This window comes from Canis lupus, chromosome 5 (assembly GCF_003254725.2).
Source record: "Canis lupus dingo isolate Sandy chromosome 5, ASM325472v2, whole genome shotgun sequence".
NCBI classification, from domain to species: Eukaryota; Metazoa; Chordata; class Mammalia; order Carnivora; family Canidae; genus Canis; species Canis lupus.
The window spans coordinates 16,856,780-16,878,142 of record NC_064247.1 but is presented as its reverse complement, the minus strand read 5'-3'; the positions used below and the strand labels follow the sequence as shown (position 1 = coordinate 16,878,142).

Below are 21,363 nucleotides of genomic sequence, written 5' to 3'. Positions count from 1 at the left end.
TAAAAGCCACTTTATTTTAGGCACTGAATTAATGGTGTACAAATGACATGCACAGTAATGTGGAATTAGCATATGTCTTGATTTTTTTTTTTTTCAGGAAAGGATTTTGTATGTGTGTGAAAAAGTCAACTGCTCAGGCCCTTGTCTAACGGGGCTGTTTTATCCCAGTTGTCTGACAGCGGGGACCTGCCCTCATGTTTACGGGCAGAAAAGAAGCCCCAGGAGGGTGTAAGGAGAAGCAGATTTGGAGGGTTCCCCAGCCCCCTCCTCGCTTCCCTCGGGCCAGCCCTCACCACAGTGGCTTTGGCCCACAGCTGCCCTAGCCCAGGGACCCAGTGGCAGACAGAAACAGACCTACTTTGGTTTCCATGGCAACTGCAGGCATCGGGAGGCCAACCGAGTGAGCCGCAGCCAAACGAGGCAGCTGGTTTGAAGGGTGTTGATCTCTCTGCGGACCAGCAAGGCAGAACCACCAGGGATCAGAGGCAGCAACCAAGCCAGGAGGAACCACAGGAGCTGGGCATACAAAATCCACGGGGACCTGTCTGCACAGCTTGCATGTTTGTGGTGCACACACATGCACCCATGCTCACCCACTCCCCTCTTTCACTCACCCACCCAGGCAGAGGCACATGCTGAGAAATGCACATCTATGCTCCACTATGAACACATAGAGACCCATGCTCACAAACTCAGACACCTGTTCACATCAAATACACTCCAGTTTTACATCTCGAACCATTTTCACACTCAAAAATGCAGATTCATGTGCATTCAGACATAATATACACACTGTACACCCAGAAGCATCTACATTTACCCCAGCATGCATCCGCTACACACACACACCATCATGCACACTGCACACCATACTCTCATTCACACACACACACACACACACAAACAAACCCACATTTACAGGGAGAAATGTATGCTCATACTCACCTGTGTACTCACAGAGACACCCATACATATGTGTGTATACACACACACACACACACATACACACACACAGATTGGAACAGCTGAAAGTTAAAACTCAGACTCTGTGAAACCCAAGCTTTCCATGACGACTCAGAAATGAGACGTTCAGGGCTGCAGCAGCACCCCAAAATCCCAGAAACAACCCTCCCGGCTTGCTGCCTCATCAATAGCACCCACCACCGAGAAAGGCCTTTAATCTTCTCTGTTTATATTCTCTGAGCAGTTTTTTTGTGTGTGTCCTCCATATGTGTCAAAGGACAGAAATCTAACAATCTTGTGTCGTTCAGACTTGAAATAAAAATTTGTATGATAGACTCACAGAGATGAACACTCCTTTAAGACACTATATGTGTCCCACTCCATAAGGAGGCTGGCCCATCCCTGGGCATGCTTGGGTACATTCGCTGCCTGATTGCCCCCAAAAGGCAGAAGAGGCTGCTGAAGGGACAAATTCACAGAGCATGGAGAAACTTGGGAGATTAGCTCCTCACCTGCTGTGAACACCTGACAAACATGGCCTCCATCTACCCAGATCCTTGAGAGTCAGAGGTCACAGCAGTGAGGTCCTGGTGGGGCGGACGGGGGACGTTTGGTTAAGAATCTCCTGAATCATATTTGAAGATTCAGGACATGATTTCAATATTGCCCTATTGATCACTTAATCAATGTGCAGAAATTGGAAGATGTATGTACAAGTGTACATTCCTATTAGAATAATAACAGCTAATACTAAGCACAGAAAGGTCAATAAATGTGAAGCTATTGTTATTATGATGATTTTAGATTGATTACAAAAATAACCTAGTCCTTAAAAATGGAGAGTTGTTGAGATGAACCTTATTCCATAGGATTTTTAATTCAATAAACCCCTCTCAATGTTAGCAGCAGTGGTATTAAGCACTGCACAGTACTTTACAGAACAGCTTTATGTACACCAGCTCATTGCATTGCTGATCATCTCCTGTGTGCCAGGCACCATACTGGTGGGAGTGGGGGCACTCACTGATTAAGAAGACCCAGACCCAGGCCTTGAAGAGCCCAAGATCTAGCCAGGAAGGGGTGGGAGAGCAGTGGAAATATATAAAACCTAGCTTCTTGTTATCATAAAGGCCAATGCAAAGGGCATTCTGCAAGGGATGGGAGCCATTCACTGATAGGGAAGCATCAGGAAGCAGGGGAGAATAAAAGAAAGCCACAGGGAGTAAGTCACTTGTGCACCACTGAATGCACAAGTAGGTTCAGACAAGCCAAATTCTGGAAAGGGGCACTGGATTCCCAGAACCGTGTGTGGATGGTCAACCTGAGGAGCTAGAGGGAGGGGTCCTGGCAGGAACAGGAGAGAAGAAACAGCAAAGGCAGACTGAAATCAGATTCAGAAAGGCCTTGCAGAGCAAACCAAGGAGTTTGGCTCTAGAGTATCATTAGATGTGTGAGCGGGTCAGACCTGTGCTGGGGAGAAACACTGCAGGTAGCTGGGTGCTGGACATGAGGATGTGGAATACAGGATGGAGATGTGGGAGCCTAGGGACCAGACACCACAGTTAAAATTGCACCCTCCAGTGAACAGAGCTGAAGCCCCCAGTCGGCACCCCTTGCACCTAGCTTAGTGCCTGACCCATAGAAGGCCCTCCATAAATGTTTGTTGAACTGTATGGAGCCGCAGGGTCATGCAAAGAAAATAGAATTAAAAGTCGGGTGACTGGGAGAGCTAGTTCAGGCCCACTATTGACTGGCTGCGGGACCCTGGGCCACAGATTTAACCTCTCCTGTTCTCGATTTCCACGCTGGTAAAATGAATCCAATAATGCCCTGATCTCCCTGGTTTAAGCTGTTCTGAGGCTCACAAGAGGGTACAGACTGAAGGTGCAGAGCACCAGCCCAAGCGGGGGACCATGCAGGCCCGGCCACCGGCACCCAGGGATCGCCTTGCTCCGGGACCATATGCAGGCAGAGCTGGCGCAGCCGTCAGCAATTACCTGCGCCCCAAACCAGACACCTGCGCTCCACTTCCGCACAGGCAGATGGTGCAGTCTGGCCGCGCGCCAGGGTGTACGTAGGCTCCGCCCTGGGACGCTCATGCCGGTGCCTCGCCACAGACAGCAGCCCACAGCAGCCCACAGACAGATGCAGTGGAGAGGGGGTCTGGAGCACGGGGCAGCCAAACTGTGGCACACCCAGGGTACCCCATCCCTTCTACAAACAGCATCCCTCTCCCAAGGTCAAGGGAGCAGCAAGGCCAACTGCTAAGATGCTAACACTACTTCAGCAGTGAGTGGAGAAGGTATCTGCTCCCTGCTTCCCACATGAAGAAACTGAAACTGAGAGAGATTTGGTGATTTTCAGCTGGACAAAAGGTATTGAGAGATGGAGCGAGAGGAAACCCAAGTCTCAACTCCAAGTCCACTATTTTTCTGTGGTCTGGTGCTGCTCTGGTTCCACAGACCACTGTGGCCTCTACTGGGCAGGGGACAGGAGTTCTCCCCGCACCCAAAGCCAGCTGTGCCCCCTCCAGCCCAGTCACTTGGCCATCCCTCATGCTATTCCACATACCCTAAGGTTACTGGGGATCCAAGCCAAGTGTAAATCAGTAGATTAAGTCATGAAATACACACAAAAGAATGCCTTTTTAAGAAAAATAGTTGCCTTGTTCCCAACTCTTCTTGTCCTCCGTGACTGGAAATGATTGGAAGCTGATCCTACTACTATACCATTTTAGATTCTGCTGCTTGGAAAGAACCTTTAAAGAAATCTGGTCTAAATGCCTCCCCTGGATAGGCATATCTCTGGGTACAACATCATCACCAAGTGCTCATCCAGCCTTAACTCACACACCTCCCCAAACCCTGAGCTCATCATTACCTCTCTGCCCAACTCTGGTGATTAGAAAGTCCTTGCTTCTCTTTAGCTGAAACCCATGAGACTCTGTAAGGATCTAATGGTCTCTGCTGGGGTCACAAGAGCATACCAATCTCCCCTTCGTTTCACACCCAGTTGACATTAGGAGGCAGCCTTCTCTCTTGCTGACTCAGTGGTCCCATGGCCTTCAACCGTCCCTCAGAAGGCACACTTGTGATTCTTTGCTCAGCCTCCAGACACACTATTGTGGGGTCCTGTTCTTCAGAGAGTAGCATGAACCTCTGCTCTCACAACACCTAGAACAGTGTTAAGCTCACTCCATGTGCCATCTCATTTATTCCTGACAACAGCCCCAGGAGGTAGATATGATTATTGCCCCCATTATGCAGAGGAGGAAACCGAGAAGTAAAGGAACAGAACATGAGCTACACAGCAAGAGGCAGAGCAGCCTCTGACCATCTCTGCTGTCCTGTGGTCCCCAGAGGAGAGCTGTAATCTTCTCCAGCAGCTCCAGCAGAGCCACAGGAGTCCAGCACATCTGGTTTTGCATCCCATTCTCTCCCACTTATTACTGTGCCACCCAGGCAAGCCATGTCTCTGGGTCACCTGGTCTGTAATAGGAGGATCCACCTGCTAGGCTGTTAGGGAGATTAAAACAGCTTTAGAGACATGCCCCAAGGCCTGATATTCCACTTTAGCTCCCATTCCCCCCTCCAGGAGACCCATTGCAACTGGGCTCATGGGAACTAAAACAGTGAAGAAACTGGTGCCACAACCTATGGCACTGGGGCCTTCTCCAGGAGGGAGCCAGGTTCAAGTCTCTAGATCCCCCACCCGGCCTAGAGTTACTCTCTAAAATGATTTGTCAAGTGACAAGCAAAAATATATTACCAATTTAAGAGTGTGATTTGCCTGCAACTTTTTAATCCTCGGGCTGTTGTTGAATAGATTAAAGTGTCTGCTTTGATCCATGCATTTAGATGGAAACATAAATATAGCCATCACTTACTCTCTCAGCCGCCAGGATGGGTGTCATGCTGCATCACGCTGGCTTCCGACCCAGCCAGGCTAATGCATGAGAATGACCTTTTTGCCATTCAGATCCTTCTAGTTCTGCTCTGGCCCATGCCCGTAGGGCTGCCACCTAATCTGACCACAGCTCATGCTGGGAAGGAGTCACTCGGGAAAGGGTGGAGCAGTGGACCCCAGTCACCCAGTGCTGCAGACTTCCTCCAGCTCGGCAGAGCCCTGCAAGAATAAATCTCCGGAGAAATAGATTTTGAAGAGGAATTTGGTACATAGATCTTCTGTCAGCGGAGCAGACTCCGGCTCAGCTGTTTTTCAGGCTCGCTGCTTATCCAGAAATACATCTATTTTTACATGGATCTCTGGCGAGATTTCCTCTTCCTTCTCGGGGTGGGAGTTGGTGGAGGGAGACAGAGGCCAGGGAGTGGCCATGGTCATGGGGGCATGGGGGAGCTGGGAAGGGCAGGCCCAGGGTCTGGCACAGGGAGCCTGCAGCTTGGGCAGAGGATAGCTGTGCCAGTGCTGAGCCCGGGGCTTCTCAGGCCTTCCTCCATCCTCAGGCATCCCATCCTAGCCCTCTGCAAGTCTCCATCAGCATTCTGGCCCCTCTACACCCCTCCATCCACCAGCTACATGACCCCCACAACTCTGCAGGGTCTCCCCATGTCCACAGGGCTGCACAGCCACACAGAGAAACACCCATACACCGAGGCCCCCCACTGAGCATGCATTGAGATGGGCTGTGCACGCCTGTGCATGCAGCTTTATCCTGGGCCTGCCTATCAATGCCAGGCCACTACCAGTGACTCTGAGCAGCCCCGCAGACTATCTGGCAACATGGCCAGCAGGGTCTGGAGGCAGTGTGCTGTGTGGAAGGCAACTAGGCCTCACAAACAGCCTGTGAAATGTCCAAAGTAGCAGGAGGGCAGGATTCACAAGAACCTTGGCCATGTGGGGGGCCACGTAGTTGACCACGCACCAATGGAGCCAAGAGCTTCCAAGGGACCTGATGGCAGGCAGGAGAGACACTTTTGTGCCTCCTTTCCCAAACCTCCTTGAGTAAATTAAGCTCCTTTCTGGCCCAGACCTAGTGTGCTGCAAAGCCCCAGGTCCCCCAAGATAAGCAAGGGACAGCAAATAGGCACAGGATAGGAATAACGTCACTGTGTCTTTATCTACTGCCCTGCCTGGTCCTGTCCTTTGCCCTCTCCCACAGGCCAAGCCTCCACCCCCAAAGGCTTCTGTTCTAAGAGGGTTGCAGGTCTCTGCCCAGCCAGTCCTACCCAAGTACCAGGCCCTGCCTCTCCCCCTTGCCCTGTGTGCAGACCCCCACCACACAGCATGTCCAGTGGGCCCTATGTGAGCTCTGCTCTACCCACACATGTTTATGGACCCACATCTGGCCTCTCCTCCTGAAAGCTTCCAGTTCCATTCTCAGACTCATCAGCCCCTACCACTTTGGGGGCCTTGCTTCTGGCCCCTCTGCATCCCTTCCCCCTCCCCTCAGCAGTGCCAAGCCCCTCCCCTGCTCAGTTTCCCATCACTCCTGGCCTTCTCCAGCCCCGCCCACACACGCTGACACACAGCACCCATGGGCCTTACGGAGCCTGATGCATGTTCCCACTCCTTCCTCCATGCCACCCAGTCTCCCCTCCACCCCTACACTTGGAAATGCATGTCCCCCCCACCCACAGCCATCCTGTCACTCACTCATGCCCTTTATCCCACTCCTCTCCCTTGTCCTTCCTAATCCTGCCCACCAGGGCTGCCTGGCCTCACAAGTGGGACCTCTCCTAGCTCCCCTCCTGCCTTTCCAGGTGCCCAACTGCACCTGCTCTTTCACTCTCTCTAGCTCTTCTTCCTCCTCCCACCTCTTCTTTGGTCATCCCCTGAGATTCTAACCTGATTCCCTTTCTACCCTGTCTCCCCCGGACACAATGATCTACACCCCACTCCTCCATGGCCTCTCCAACCCTTCAACCACTGCTTCCATGTGAAGAGCGCCCAGGTTAGCATGGCCAGGGCTCACAGAGGGTTCCCAACTACTCATAAGTCAGTTTCAGCTTCGTAAGGAATTCTGGTGTCACTCCAAGTTGGCTTGAAACAAATACTTCATCTGCCCTCCACACCCAGCACCTCCCTGTCGAGGGACCAGTGAGTTACCATCTTTCTCTTGTGTCCTAGGCTGGACCCAAGGTTACTGCCCCTTTCTCCTTAGCCACCCTCCCTCCAACCCCACACACATGCAACCAATCAGCAAGCATCCTCTAGTCGCTTTTGAAATGCCTTGGCACCTGCCCAGACCTTCTATTCCCACACCCCAGGTCCCAGCTCTCATTTCCACTCACCAGGACTCTTGTAGGAACCACCTCATCTGTCTTGTCCTATGTGTAGAAAGAATAATGCCTGTCCCCCCAAATATCCAGGCCCTACTGCCTGGAGCCAGGGAATATGTTGAATATGGGACTGCAGATATTTAAAATTAAGATTAAAGACCTAAAATAGATTACCCTGGATAATCAGCTGGGCCTTTAGAAGCAGAGAATTTTCTCTGGTTGAGGTCAAAGAGACGCAGAGAAACAGTGGGAGAGACGCAGCAGGAGAAGTCAGAGAGCTTCCAAGCACAAAAGGGATTTCAGGCACTGTTGCTGGCACTGAGGTATAAGGGCCCATGTGCAAGAACCGGGGTACAGCCACTAGGAGATAAAGGGAACCCCACTTTACAGCCAGCAGTGGAATGGGGGCCTCAGTCCTACAACCACAAGAGTAGGTTTCTGCCAACAACCTGAATGAGCCTGGAAGTGGATTCTTCCCCCAGCCTCCCCACAGGAGCCCAGCCAGCCAACATCTGATTTCAGTCTTGTATAAACCCAGAGCAGAGAAAACTGTCAAGCCAACCTGCACTCTGGCCTGCAGAACTGTGAGATAATAAATGTGTATTATCTTAAGCCACTAATTGTGTGGTAATCCGTTACAGTAGCAGTGGAAAACGAACACACCCCACCATTGTCCATTCAGCAAGCCACTGCTGTAAGATCGCCCTCGCACCCCAAAACCTTGCAGGACCCCAACGCACAGCATGGATGTCCCAAACCCTCAGCCTGACGTCTGAAAGACTTGGCCTCCAACTTTCCCTTGTAGCTCACCTCCCACAGAAACCCCCACTTAAAATACACTAGCCACCTAAAATCCTCCAAAATCGCTCTGAGTATTCCCAACTCTGGATCTTTACTCACACTGTGCCCTTTCCCATCCTCTCCTTCTGCCGATCTAAACCTGAGTTCCCCCTCCTCCAGGAAGCCTCCCTGAACCTCCAGCCTGAGAAGCCTCACTCCCCTGCTCTCTCTGCCAACAGGATACTCAGTACACATCACTTTGTGTTAGATTGTGTCCCTCCCTCAACAGCCTTCCCAACTGATGGCAAGACCCACAGCTGTCATTTCTCTTCTGTCCCCCACTGTGCCTAGCACAGCTCTGGGTACATAGAAGAGGTCAAGAGAAACCTGTTGAATCACAAACAAAATGGAAATATTTTCAGGAACTGTCCTATTGAGCGCTAGATTGCAGATGTGAGGACCAGAGAGACCATCCAGCTGGGACCTAGCTGCCAGGGACCAGGAGAAAGGCCAGGAGGCCCCTGTGCATGTGGTGAGGTCGTGAGAAAGAACAATTCCAAACCGCAGAGTCCTGAGAAGGCCCGGAGCCAGGTGGTGGGAGGGGTGAGGTGCCCTCAGCCAGGCTGATGATCCTGCATCAAGAGCAGGTGAGCCAAAAGAGGTCCAGAGGCAGGACCAGAGGGCAGCTGGGCTTAGGAGTCAGGGTAGATTAGCTGGGACCTGCAAACCAGCCATTACCTACCTACCTGGCAGTGAGAGGGGACCACTTGGGCTGTCACCAAATGCAGGTCAGACACCCATGAAGATTCCGGAGAGGCTGGAGAGAGAGGGAAAAGGTAAAAGAGAAAATATTAAGAGGGCAAGGCGAGGGAGGAAAGGGGGGAGAGAAAACAGGGAAAAGACGTGAGGAATAGAGAGAGAGGCGTTTCTCCCTCAATGGCCCTTGGAGGTATACCACGATCCCCAGAATATCCCTAGCCTGCTGGGGTTAAGGTGAGTTAAAGAAATGGAAACACCCCCCCCCCCTTGGCCACCACAACTAAGAAATTATGTAGAGTAATTAATCAAAAGCTAATGAGAAATGTGTTTTCTCTCCCGGCCTAGCCCCACATCATATTCTTATTAGCTGAGGTTATTACAATAGTAATCATGCGTGCTCCAGGCGCAAATTGGGTTTTTTGCTCCACTGCCACCAATTTAGAAAACCATTAATGGCAAGATAAAGCCCCCATGGATCACACCAGACCAAGCCTGAGGAACTTGCTGCTGGTTCCCTGTTCCCACTGTCCAGAGAGGGGGCTTCCCAGGGACCCAGAGGTCTGACCGCTGGAAGGAGCCAAACACTGGGGTGGTAGCAGGGGTGCTGGGCCTGGGCACGGGAATCTTGGATCTCACACACACACACCCTCCAGTGTAACCACTAAGGCAGGGGTGGCCCTCCTGAAATGAAGCATTAAGCTGAGTTTGCCTCTGGGGTCCCAGCCATCCCCATTTTGTCTTGAGCCCTCTGCCCCTCAGAACCTATTCTCTAGAAAAGGATGGCTACATCTACAGTTCCCAGACACAAGTACATAATCAGGTGCTGCCTCTTACTAGATCCTTACTAGATCCTGTAAAAAGAATTGTAACACAGTTTTTCATAAAGCTAAATGGACTCAATTTAACTCTGAAGTTGTCCTTCCTATTTTGTTTGTGGTTTTACATACATATGTATGTGTGTGTGTGTGTGTGCTTGTGCACATGCATACAAGGACCTTACGTGGTACATACTCAGGATTCTTTCTGTTGCAAGGGAGGGATTTAAAGTGATACTGCAAAAATGGAGATGTGGTGGCTCATGGAACTGGAAGAGCAAGAGTAAAACCAGAAAGTCAGATGGCACGGTCAGGTCTCTCTCCCATTCTCCATATCTCAGCACCACGCTTTTCTTCTTTTTCTAAATTTGAGCTTCCTCCCTGGGTTAGGGTCATAGGAGGAATGAGCTCTGGGTTGGCAGGGCCAAAGGCTGCTCTGGGCTTATATTATCCTCACTTAGGATCTCGGAGGAAAAGATCTTCATGCTCCCTCTCCATTCACCTGTGAAATGCAGGGCAGGACTCAATCGCTGTGGCCTGAGTCATGGGATTAATCCTAAGGACCAGGTGTCAGTACTGTCCTGCTGCCCCAATAGAACAGGGAAATAGCCTATGCACTAAAGGAAATAGGGATATGGTAACCAAGAAAGAGGGGCAAGTGGTGCTATGCAGATGAAGAAAGCAGGCATCTGCAAGAGCCAGCAAAATAAACATAATGTCAGTCCTCCACTCGCACTGCAAAATTTTTTCTGAAAGTCTCAGGAATTACCGAGTCAAATATACTGAGCCTCCAGAAAATGTCAAAGGCCAGTTTGACCACATCAATCTCTCAGGACTTACAAAGAAGAAAGTTCCGTTACGTTAACCACAGTGGTGAGGTGCTAATGTAGGCTCTTAGCAACCTGACCAGTAAAAAGGAGCAGTTTCAGAATATCAGAAAGCCCATCTGTGACATCAGAACATACTGGCAACTCCTCCAGCCCACTTCTGACCTTTTGCACTGCAAATCAAGGTGTTCTCACAGCCGTAGTGCTATGGGTGTAAAGCCAGCAGCAATTTCTCTATGGAAGGAACTCCCCAGAGGCCCAAAGATCTCATGGAAACCCAGTCAGATCAGCTTGGACACAGTTCCAGAATGTCTAGCCCCTAACCACAGTGGCTTTCCGTTAGCCCCCACACTCAGTACATCTATGGTTTTCCCAGTAAATTGATCAGAAGGATGGTCAGGACATACTTTGGTTTGCTTTGATTATTTCTATCATTTATTATTTAGCTATTTGAACCTGGTGTCTCCAGAAGTCCCTCAATATAATAAACTGCCCTAAAACAGACCTGACTTTGAAGTAGAGACACTTCTTAGTGGCTGTTTGGCTTTGAGCAAAAACTCTTTGGCCTCTCTGATCCCCAATTTCTTCATTTGTAAAACTGTACCTTCAGAAATGGTCCTTGAGCCCACTGGGACAGCCAGAGACATTCTGGGACCTTTTGGTAAACTTTATTGCACACTCACTCAATGTCAGACAATGTGTGAGGTGTGAAGGATGAAGACAGGACTTCATCCTGGGTGGGGAGAATGCTGGGAGTAGAGACACATGTGATTCAAAGGAGAGTGCACACATCATCAGACAGGGATGACCCAAGGGCTATGCGTGTTCAAGAAGAAGAGGGTACTGCTTCCAGCTATGAGGAGGCCAGATCAGGTGGAGGAGAAGATGTCTACTCTGGTCTGGAAGGACAGATGACATGTGGTGAGGCAGGCAGAGCATTTCCTGCAGAGGTGATGGTCCAAGCAGAAGTCCAGAAACAAGAATACTAAGAGTGATCAAGCTCTGTCCTCTGAATCTAGAGAAGGCCCAGCTGGAAGGGTCCTCCCTTGTGGACCATCTGCTTTTTCTACCATCACTCAAGTCTCTTCACTGTGCAGTCATGGGTGACAATGCCTGCACACAGGTCAAGGGGTGGCATGGGAGAGGGGTTACCTCAGGACCTGTCCCTAGAGAATCTATGACACCCCCAGCAGGACCATTCATGGTCTGCCCCACCCCGGCACTTCCCCTTATCTGCCTCTCCAGCTTGGCCAAGGTTCAGTGCTGCTAATTAGCAGCCATGGGCTCAGCTGTCCCAGCCCCATCCCTATCAGAGGCTTCCTTTTCCTCCTGCAGGGAAAGCACAGAAGGTGGTGGCAGCAGGGGGGCAAAAGGAGGAAGGACCAGCTCTGGGGGTTGATGGAGGTGGATAAAAGGGAAGGAATGGAGAGGTTTGGAAATTAAACATTGAGTCATTAGGCTGGGCATGCTGAAGGCCTCTCTAATTCCTCCTTGAACTGGGCCTCCTTGTAGCACACAGTCCTTTCCCACAGTGTCTCATTACTTTAGTCTCCAAACAACCCTGGGAGACAGGTATTAGTATTTTTGTATGTCTTTGTTCTTTGGTCCACCCTGAGATCCACAAGAGAAGAGACCATGTCAGCCTCATCACTGTTGTGCATCCTCAGTGCTATATATAGCATCCAGCATGGAGTTGGCATCCAATAAATAGTTGCTGGATGGAACAGACAGACAGATAGATAGATGGATGGAATAATGAACAGACAGGCACACAAATGGGTGGATGGGTGGATGATGAATTATCCATTTTATGGATTGAGAAACTGAGGAATAGAAGGGGGAAAAAGTGACTTAATCAAGACCAATCTGACTGCTCTCAGCAGAGAGCGGCAAGATCAGCAGATCAGCACCAAGCCCCCAGTTCACTGGCCTCCCCAGCCAGCATGCTTCCCAACACCCCAAACTGCTTTCTCTTCACAGGTTTCTTGAACAGGTTCAGCCAAGAAAGGTCACCCTTCTGAAGCTCTGATTCTAATCCTTCCTCTGGCAGTTTTTCAGAAACCTAGCTATTGCCAACTTGGCTCCACAAAGAGCAGGATCCCCCAAAGCCAGTGACCATGGAAGAGAGACAGGGAGGCCTTCTCTGATTATCATTCTGGAAAAACCTGACTGAGAAAACTGGTAGGGAGGGGAAAGGCAGAGAGTGGCATCCAGAGCACGAGCTCCCACAGAGGAACTAAGAGTCAATGGTGTAAAGTGCACTGAGCAGGACTTGGAATCACACAGAATCCCAGCTCCTGGGGCGCCTGGGTGGCTCAGTGGTTGAACATCTGCCTTCAGCTCAGGTCATGATCCCGGGGTCCTGGAATCAAGTCCTGCACCGGGCTCCTCACAGGAAGCCTGCTTCTCCCGCTACCTATGTCTCTGCCTCTCTCTGTGTGTCTCTCATGAATAAATAAATAAAATCCTAAAATTATTAAATTAAATTAAATTAAATTAAAAAAATAAATAAAATAAAATAAAATAAAATAAAATAAAATAAAATAAAATAAATAAAATCCCAGTTCCTTCCCTCCTGCAAGCATCTGCTCTGGCTACCCCCCCCCAGGCAGCCACCATCCCCACTGCCATGCCCTCCCTCCTTCTCTCAATCTCAATGAACCTGAATCCTAACCTCTCCAAGCCTATCACCCAGGCAACACCAACCAAACACGGGTCTCTGAAGGTGAAATCACTGATGAGGTGAAGTCCTGGCCTTGTCGGAGTCCCCTGGCCCTACCAATACTCCTTGCCCTCTTGCTCCCCTGGAAACCCCAAGCTCCAGCATCAAAACACATTCCTTTCCAGCCCTTCCACATCCTAATCTGGAGGTCTTCTCTTCCCACTTCAGCCTCACTTCTCCACTTCAGATCTCACCCACCATCCTAAGGATCTGGCATTCCTCCTTCATGAGGGCTCTGTCTCTCCCTCTGCCCAGAGGTCAAGCAGCACCCTTTCTCCTGAAGCTCCTGGGCTTCACTTCAGAGCCTGCTTGCTCTCTAGTTCAAGGGTCATTTCCTACTCTCCAGATAAAACTTCCCACAGTGAGCTCTGTCCCTTCCCAGGAGGCCACTGTCAGACTTCCCACCTAGTCCCTGGGGAAGCCATCTGGCTCCCACCCTACTTGTCATGCCCTCTTCCATTCTGGTTTTCTAAAACTCCCAGACCAGACCTGATCCTTCAGCTCAGGCCCAGAAGCCCTAAGAAGACAGTCAGTACACTTTTGGGTCTGTAGGAACATATGCACGTTTAATTGGAAAGGATCTAGAGCTGGAGAATTTTCTGCCCCCAGAAGATTTGAGATTCACTGCTTGGAAGTCCCATTTCTCCCTGACAGACAGCTCAGGTTCAATGCTTTATAACTCCATGTGAATTTTGCCCTTTCAAAGACCACTTGACAAGATTCTTCCTCCCTGGCGTGACACCTCCATGAATTCCAGGGACATAGGGCTTTGGCACTGAAGTCTCCTCACCACCACAGACTTTTGGCCCCCTCCCCCTGGCCCTGGCCTCAACATAAGGTATTGCTTCCTGTGCCACCAGGGGCTTAGTATGCAAGCCTCCAGCAGACATCATCCTTGCCCCCTTCCAAAACAGAGCCTTCCAGTGTGAGGCCCCTCAAGACCCTGGGGGTCTCCTGGATGAGGACATGGGTGCTCCCCAGGGAAGGGGATACACACAGTGGGTGCTGCATTAGAGGTGAGAGGGTGTTTTGTTACAGCAGGTGGAACCAGAACCCTGGTAAAATTAAGGATCCCATAGAATCTTGGAGTAACATCTTAAAGAGATCCCAAGAGACCACTTGATGCAACCAATCACTCAAAAACCTACTTCAGTAGCACCATCACTGGAACCAGCGCCAGAGATAGAGACAGACATTGCCCACTGGGGTGGTATTTGGGTGAGTCTCACTTTTCAGAAGAGGCAACTGGAGGCAGAGGGGCTCATGGCTTGTAGATAAGTAAAGGAGAGACACTAGGTAAGGCCCAAGCACCCTGTCTTCTTAGGTTGGGTGGAGAGTTCATGACACATGCCCCTGTCCAGTGGTCCCAAATGTGACTGCATAGGCTAGCCCCTGCTGCCAGCTCTAGAAGTGACTGGGAGGGCTGCCTGAGAGTGGGTAGTCACTGGAATTACCAGGTCTCTGTTTTGCCTGAGGCATGCAGAAGAGGGTGGGAGAGAAGCTGGGTAGCCACAGCCTGTGCATGCAAATGAGATGGCTGCATAATTAATCATTATCAAACAGTTTCATTAAGAGATGGAGCTTTGTGGCTGTTTGTCTTGGGAAAAAAAACAACAACAACACTGAAACAGCAGGAAGGGAACAGGAGAAGGGAGGCTCAGACAATTGAGACTCAACTTTGAAACTAAGGATTCTGCCCACAGGCAGAAGCCAAGGATCTGGGGGTGGTGACAAGATCTATTAGGAGAGAAGGCTGATGGCTCCAGGATGGTTTAGCCCCCAAATCTTAGACGTGGGCTCCCCGGAAGTAATCATAGCCCTCCTGGACAGGGATGGTGCCCCTCAGCTGTAGTCCACCAAGAACCACACCAGCCACCTCTACCCAGGCTTCTTTCAGCAGCTGAAGTTTGGGGAAGGAAGGTGGGCATCTCCAGGCTGAGCTAAGGGACCCATCCCAGAGCAGCAGTGAGATGCTTTCTGGAAATAGACTGCCAGCTTCTGAATAGAGGCTTCCCCGGGGAGGGAGCAGGTGTTCTATACACATCCAGACTCAAAGCTCAAAGTCTCCAAAATGGCCTCAAAGCAGTGTGGGACAGGGAGAAGCCACTTAGAGAATCCAAATCTGAGGCCCTATTTATCCTTAAATCTCCACTTATCCCCCTTGTGGCTAATGTCACAAGGCCATAGACTTCCTAGGCATCCAGCTGTGGGGTACAGCCCTCAGCTGTCCTGGGCCAGAAAGGTCACCCTCAGAAGAAATCCTACCAACTCCTCAAGATTTGGCTCTGCTCCAGTCACCTGCTTGTCCCTGCATTTCCCCAGCAGCCATGGCTTCTCACACTTCCATGTTGTTCCCTCTGCATGGCCTTCCCACTCTCTGTGTTACCTGCCTAGAGCACTCCTCCTTAATCTATCAATGCCCATTTCAAATATCCCCTCCTCTGTAAAACCTTGCCTGACTCCCATACCCTACCAGGTGAGGTATTTTCTTCTCTGTGCTCTGCATAATTTGTGTTGTAATTATCTGTTTACCTGACAGATTCTGGCCATGAAACAATAAGCTCCTTGAGGACAAAGACCATATTTTTCTTCATCTCTGTATTACTAAGACCTCAGCTGCACTTTAAAAGTTTGTCAATTGGATGCACCAACTCTAGACAAATGTCTAAACCATCCAGAATAAGCTTATTTTCTTCCTGAATTTATCCCAAATCCTTGAGATTGGGAAAGAGTGAAGATGGGAGAAGTTGGGTTTCCAGGATCACAAGCCCAAGGATAAGCAACAGTACCTTAGGCTGAAGGTCAGGCCACAGTAAAGGCCTAGTGTGTTGGGTCAGAGCCCACAGAGCTCTCTTCCTAAGTTAAGTAACACTATGTAACATGGCGTATTGTCTGGGAATGTGGGGCTGAAGGAATTGCAGTGCCTCTGGATTCCCATGGCTGTGGGGCCCACCAGAGAACTCTCTACCAGTGAGGAGCTTTTCCTACAGTTCTGGAGCTCTGCCCATAACAGGTGTAACCAAACAGCCAGAGCTCTCTTTCCCTCTCTTCTGCACGCCCCATGCCCCCTTTCCTCAAACCTGTTGATACTTTGTGACTTAAGTCTTCCCTGTGATGGGCAGAAGGGAGAAGATCCATTTTAAATTAACAAGGTTATTAGCAGTTAATTACCTGAGGTTTCATTGTAATTGAAAAGAAAAAGAGAGAAAAGAGGCTCATAAATATTCCAGCTGCCCAATCTCCTCACTGTCACTGGGGGTGGGGAGGGGCAGATGACAACAAGGTTAGGGGTAAGCAGGGCCCTGTCCCCTACACAGGGTGTGCAGACCATTGGCCTTCCTTGCTCTCAGTATACCTCCATGCACTGCCACCTGTTTTCACTGGGATATCTGCTAGGGGAAACCAGGCCAAATGAAAGTGGGCTGCTTTCCCCACTGATGCCTCAGAGATGCTGAGAAATGCTCAGCTACAGCCATAAAGATGCAGAGAGACTTATTTTACACTGGGGTGTGCAAGAAGGAGGCACAAACCTGAGGCCTCAAGTCAATATTTTTACTGATTTTTATCTCAAATTGTCCTTAGTTATTCTGCAATTAAGCATGGCTAGCATATGTCAGCAGTATTGGTTATTAGTCCCAAATTCACTGCCACCAGAGATACCACTATGTCAGGGATCATCTCCCTTCTTCCTCCCACCTCCACCAGCCCCTGCCAAGAGGTGGAGGGCCATGGAAAGGACACAGAAGGCAAAGTCTCCCTCCCTCAGGCTGGCCATGCCAATGCCAACACCTACTCACTAGATCCTCAGGTGAAAAGCCCATACCCTGAGGTTCTTATCAGAGAGGTCATCTCCTGCAGAAAACTCACCAGAGGCCATCCCATCCCTGACACCCCACAGAAGGAGCCGCAGACCACAGACTCTGGGGGACCCAACCATTATAACAGCCTCCCATTCTCACCAAATTGTTCACTGTTGAGAGTAAATCAGTAGGAGGAGCTAATCCAAGAGCTGAAAGTCCCTCTACCCCTCCAAAAGGTCTCCCCCAGAGGCAAGCAGCAAGTGTCAGTGGCTTATACTCCCTGGCCAAGGTGCTGGCAGAGGCACTGCTGAGATTCTGATATAGAGAGTAAGGTAGAGGCAATAACAGGATGGAGGGGTGAGCTCGAGCAGGAAGGTACCCTCCCACTTGCTTCAAGCTTCTGCTGCCCTGAGACAGCAGGCCACATCCCAGACCACCCTTCTGGACCACCTTCCTTTCCTCCAGCTCTCTAGACTAAGCCCTCTCCCCTCTGTACCTGACTTTCCTGAGCAGAATTCAGCCCCCTGAGTAGCCAGAGTGTTCGGGAGCAGACCTCTCACCTCCCACCCAAACTTCCGGAAGCAACAAGAAAGAGCAAAGAAGGGAAGGACAGAGTACATACAAAACCCGTACATAACCACATATGTATATCAGTATGATTATATGAAGTATAACGTACATATAGAAAAGGCCATATACCATTAATTTTTTCAATTAAGGGATCCCTGGGTGGCGCAGCGGTTTGGCGCCTGCCTTTGGCCCAGGGCGCGATCCCGGAGACCCGGGATCGAATCCCACATCGGGCTCCCGGTGCATGGAGCCTGCTTCTCCCTCTGCCTGTGTCTCTGCCTCTCTCTCTCTCACTGTGTGCCTATCATAAATAAATTAAAAAAAAAAAAAAGATTTAATTTTTTCAATTGAGCATTTACTACATGACAGGTAAGTAACAATATTAGCCACATTTTATGAATGGAGAAATTGGGGTTCAGAGACCCTAAGTAGTATGTCCAAAGTTATACAGCTATTATACATGAAGAGGGAGATGAACCTAGGCAGTCTGTCTCTAAATCCTAAACCTTCTACTGCATTGTTTTCCAAAGATTCCACTGAAGTAACGGCGGGGTAGGGAGGAGATGGTTAGGAAGCCAAGATGTATTAAAACTTGCCTCTCTCTACTCTGGGGAGGCTGTTGCCCAACATAGGACCAGAGTCATTCATCTCTCTTCTGCACCCCTATGTGGGAGCAGGGGTCAGAGTCCTTGATGGGATGAAGCCAACCCAGCAGCACAGACTCCCTCAACCAGTCCCCTCAGTCTCTGGCTCCCTGCCTTTTCTGCCCTCCCATCCATGCTCCCAGGAGTGGAGGGACACAGCTAGGGCAGGGGTGGGAAAGACCTGGTCTAGTTCTCATTTCCCCACCTGTGGGGCTGCTCCCATCCCCCCTCCAGCTGAGTCTGCACTGTTCAAAGTCACCTTGCAAGTATCTCCCGTGCCAGGGAAGGCAGCCAGGGGAAGAGAAGCAGATGGGCGGCTGACAAGGGCAGCATGTCTACAGCTAGCAGAGGGGAGGGGGGCAGGGAAGGCTGATGCACAACCTGGATCCTGAAGTTTGGGTGATGACCAGGGCTGAGGGAAGGGCCAGGGGTGAGCCTATAATCTTAGGCTGTCCCTGGAACTGGGTTCATCTGGAAAATCTGTGGTTCTAGTGAGCCATGGATATAGAACCTGATATCTGAATAGGAGTGTAAAACTAGAGGGGGTAGATCTGACACCTGCCACCACCTGGGAGCCACGACACTCCCAGGAACCAGAGCTTCATTCTAAAGAAAGCTTAACCAGTGTAACCCCTTTCCTTTCTTTCCTGCCAAGGTTAAAACACACACAGAGAGAAGGAAGGAGCTCCCCCCATTCTCGGCAACCTATGCATCCCGGGGCCCCTGGGATTTGCCTTCTCTGGTTCTCTGCAGGCTCAGGACAGGCAGCGGTGTAGCCGCACCCAACAGAGCTGCCTTCAAATTATTTCCTGCCACTTAATGACTGGGAAAAATCACTTCGCTTCTCTAAATAAAATGCCTAAGACAGAGTTGGCACTCAACAAATGTTAATTTCCACTCCCTTTCTCTTCCCACCACTTCCCACTGGAGGGAAGCCCAGGTAACTTGCAGAAGCCAAGGGCAAAGAGCCTCTCTCCCTTCCAGTGGCAGGACTCAGGGAGTGGAGGGACAGCAAATCCCTTTCCAGGCACCATTCCTAGCAGACACTGGTGGGGAGGAGGGCCACTTTGGGAACTGATGGACACTACTGAAAATCCTGCAGAACACTGGGATTTTGATACCATGTGCTGGAACACTCTTGGGGGACCACCAAGTATGCCTGAGCACACATTACAAGTCCACTCTGATATTCAGAGAAACCCAAGCACTACTAGGAGCTCACCAGCAGTTACTAGAGTTCCTGGGATTCCATGAGTGCTGGGGCCTTACAGGGATTCTATCAGAAAGATACTGTGGCATGATAAGAAAGCAATGAGAGTTGCTGGGGACATACCAGTAAGTTACTGGAAAACTCTGGAGTGTAACAGCGAGCAAAAGCACATGTGTGGGCATTCCTAGGGTGCACTGGGATTTTAGAGGATGTAATGCCAACTGGGGACCTTTGGGATAACTAGCACTCATAGGTTCCAGTAAGTACTAGGCTACCCTTCTCTTGAAGAGGAGCATGGGTGGTAGGGTGCAGTCTGCCTCAGGCGAGCCAGAGCAAGACAACACTGTCCCAGAAGAGGGAGTAAGCAACTGACCCTTTGAGCCGCAACCACCAATTTGTGCTTCCCAGGTATGGTGGCAGCCTCAGGGGAATGTGCAGCCTGGTTTGGAAAATCATCCCCAAAGAGGGGAGCAGCCCCCTGCCTGGCATCAGTCCCCACAAACTCAGGCCTCAGGCTTTACATCTACCCCCAAGGTAAAGGGACACCAGAGACACAGGGGAGGCCAGGCAGAAAGGGCCCTCTCAGGGCTCAGGCAGTAAGACCTGGAGGGCTAAGCAGGGCCCTCATCAACAGCAAAGCTGCCCAGCATATGACTGTGTCCCAGTCTCAGGAAGAAAAATTTGGGAATACTCAGGCTGGACCGCTGATCTGTGAAAACCTCAGCTTCTTAGCCCTGAGTGGCAATCACTGTTAGGAAATCTGGGCTCCTCCAGGGGGAATACATAAAGGCTTAGATAAAGTACTGCCCCATTCCCCACCTCCTACCCGCTTTTCTGAGCCCACCTCATTCTTCAAAAGCCAGCTCCCCACCTTAGCCCTCCCCAGAAGCCTTCCACATTTCCAGCAGCCCCTGCTCCTTTGAATGGCAAGAGCTCTTGAGCAGGCCTTGACCTCTGACTTGATCTGTGGTCTTGCCCCCACATGAAGGCCTTCTCCCTAAGGCCCATGGTGACAAGGGGACAGCAGTGGGACAGATCAGCCACCTGGCCTTAGGCCTGGCTCCAGCCCCATCTATACCTTCTGTGGGCTCAGGGCCTGGCGGGAAGCCGCTGTGCTCTAGCTAGCAGGTAGGTTTTGTTACGGGGAATACATCAGTTGCTGCCCTACTTCAATGGATGGGACCCAGGATGGCTGTCTGCTCTGGAAAACACGAGTGGTACTGCTGGGACAGAGGAGCTCAGACCTTTCTCCCCCTAGCCTAGAGCAATGAAGTCAGCCCAAGCCAAAGCAGTTCCTATACATTTCCTGTCTGGAGGAAGCTTGCATACAGTTTAGACATGGAGAAGGCAAGTCATTCAGCTCAGGGCACTGACTTGGTTCCTCTGTGCCCCCAGAGTCAGGAAAACTTAAACCCAGAGTAACCAGGAGGCCCCAGGTAACATGATCCACTCCTCACTCTCAGCACTGCAGTTATGCTCCATGCATCCCTTCACTGGACCTGAGGCATGTGCATGCTGAACCAGGATACTCACACCAGTCCCCCACCTGGGGACCTCCCCCCACCCCCGCACCATTTCCCCTCGCCCAGATCTGAGGTAGCAGCTGGTAGAGGCCAATAGAAAGCAGCAGAGAAGCTTTGCACTGTACCAGGCTCTTCAGGGTGGCCAGCCTGCCTCTCTTCCCCCACCCCTCCTCCTGCTCAGCCAGCTCCAGCCTGGCAATGGGGCAATGAGGAGGAGGAGGAGGAGGAGGAGGAGGAGGAGAGGGACTGAGCATCAGCATGGCCAGCCCCAGCGACGGCCACCCACTCCTCCACCCCTGGCAGCACTGAGCCCCATCATCAGGCACTAATTAAATCCCCCTAATGAGGAAATAAGGATGCAGGAGCCGGCTCCGCCGCGGCCTCCCCGGCCCACCGCCCTCGCCTCTCCATCGGACTTATCGCTCGTCACAGGATGTTTACAATAATTTTTAATTTGTGCAATTATTAATCACTTTTCTATCTGCCTCATTTGCATAATAATTAGTCATCT

General features: G+C 50.6%; 1 protein-coding gene across 2 annotated transcripts in view; it reads right to left on the bottom strand.

The window, feature by feature from the left end:
* BUD13 (BUD13 homolog) overlaps positions 1–21,363 on the bottom strand; it is a 101,007-nt gene that overhangs the window by 26,955 nt on the left and 52,689 nt on the right. The window contains exons 10-11 of one of the 2 annotated variants that reach the window (XM_049109929.1): positions 8,729–8,799; positions 359–516 (exon numbers count right to left, since the gene is read on the bottom strand). In XM_049109929.1, the coding sequence (XP_048965886.1) occupies positions 8,772–8,799 (28 nt within the window). In that variant the 3' untranslated portion in view covers positions 359–516; positions 8,729–8,771. Of the gene's footprint in view, positions 1–358; positions 517–8,728; positions 8,800–21,363 lie in introns of those variants that run through there. The other variant, XR_007410646.1, reaches the window with a different exon arrangement.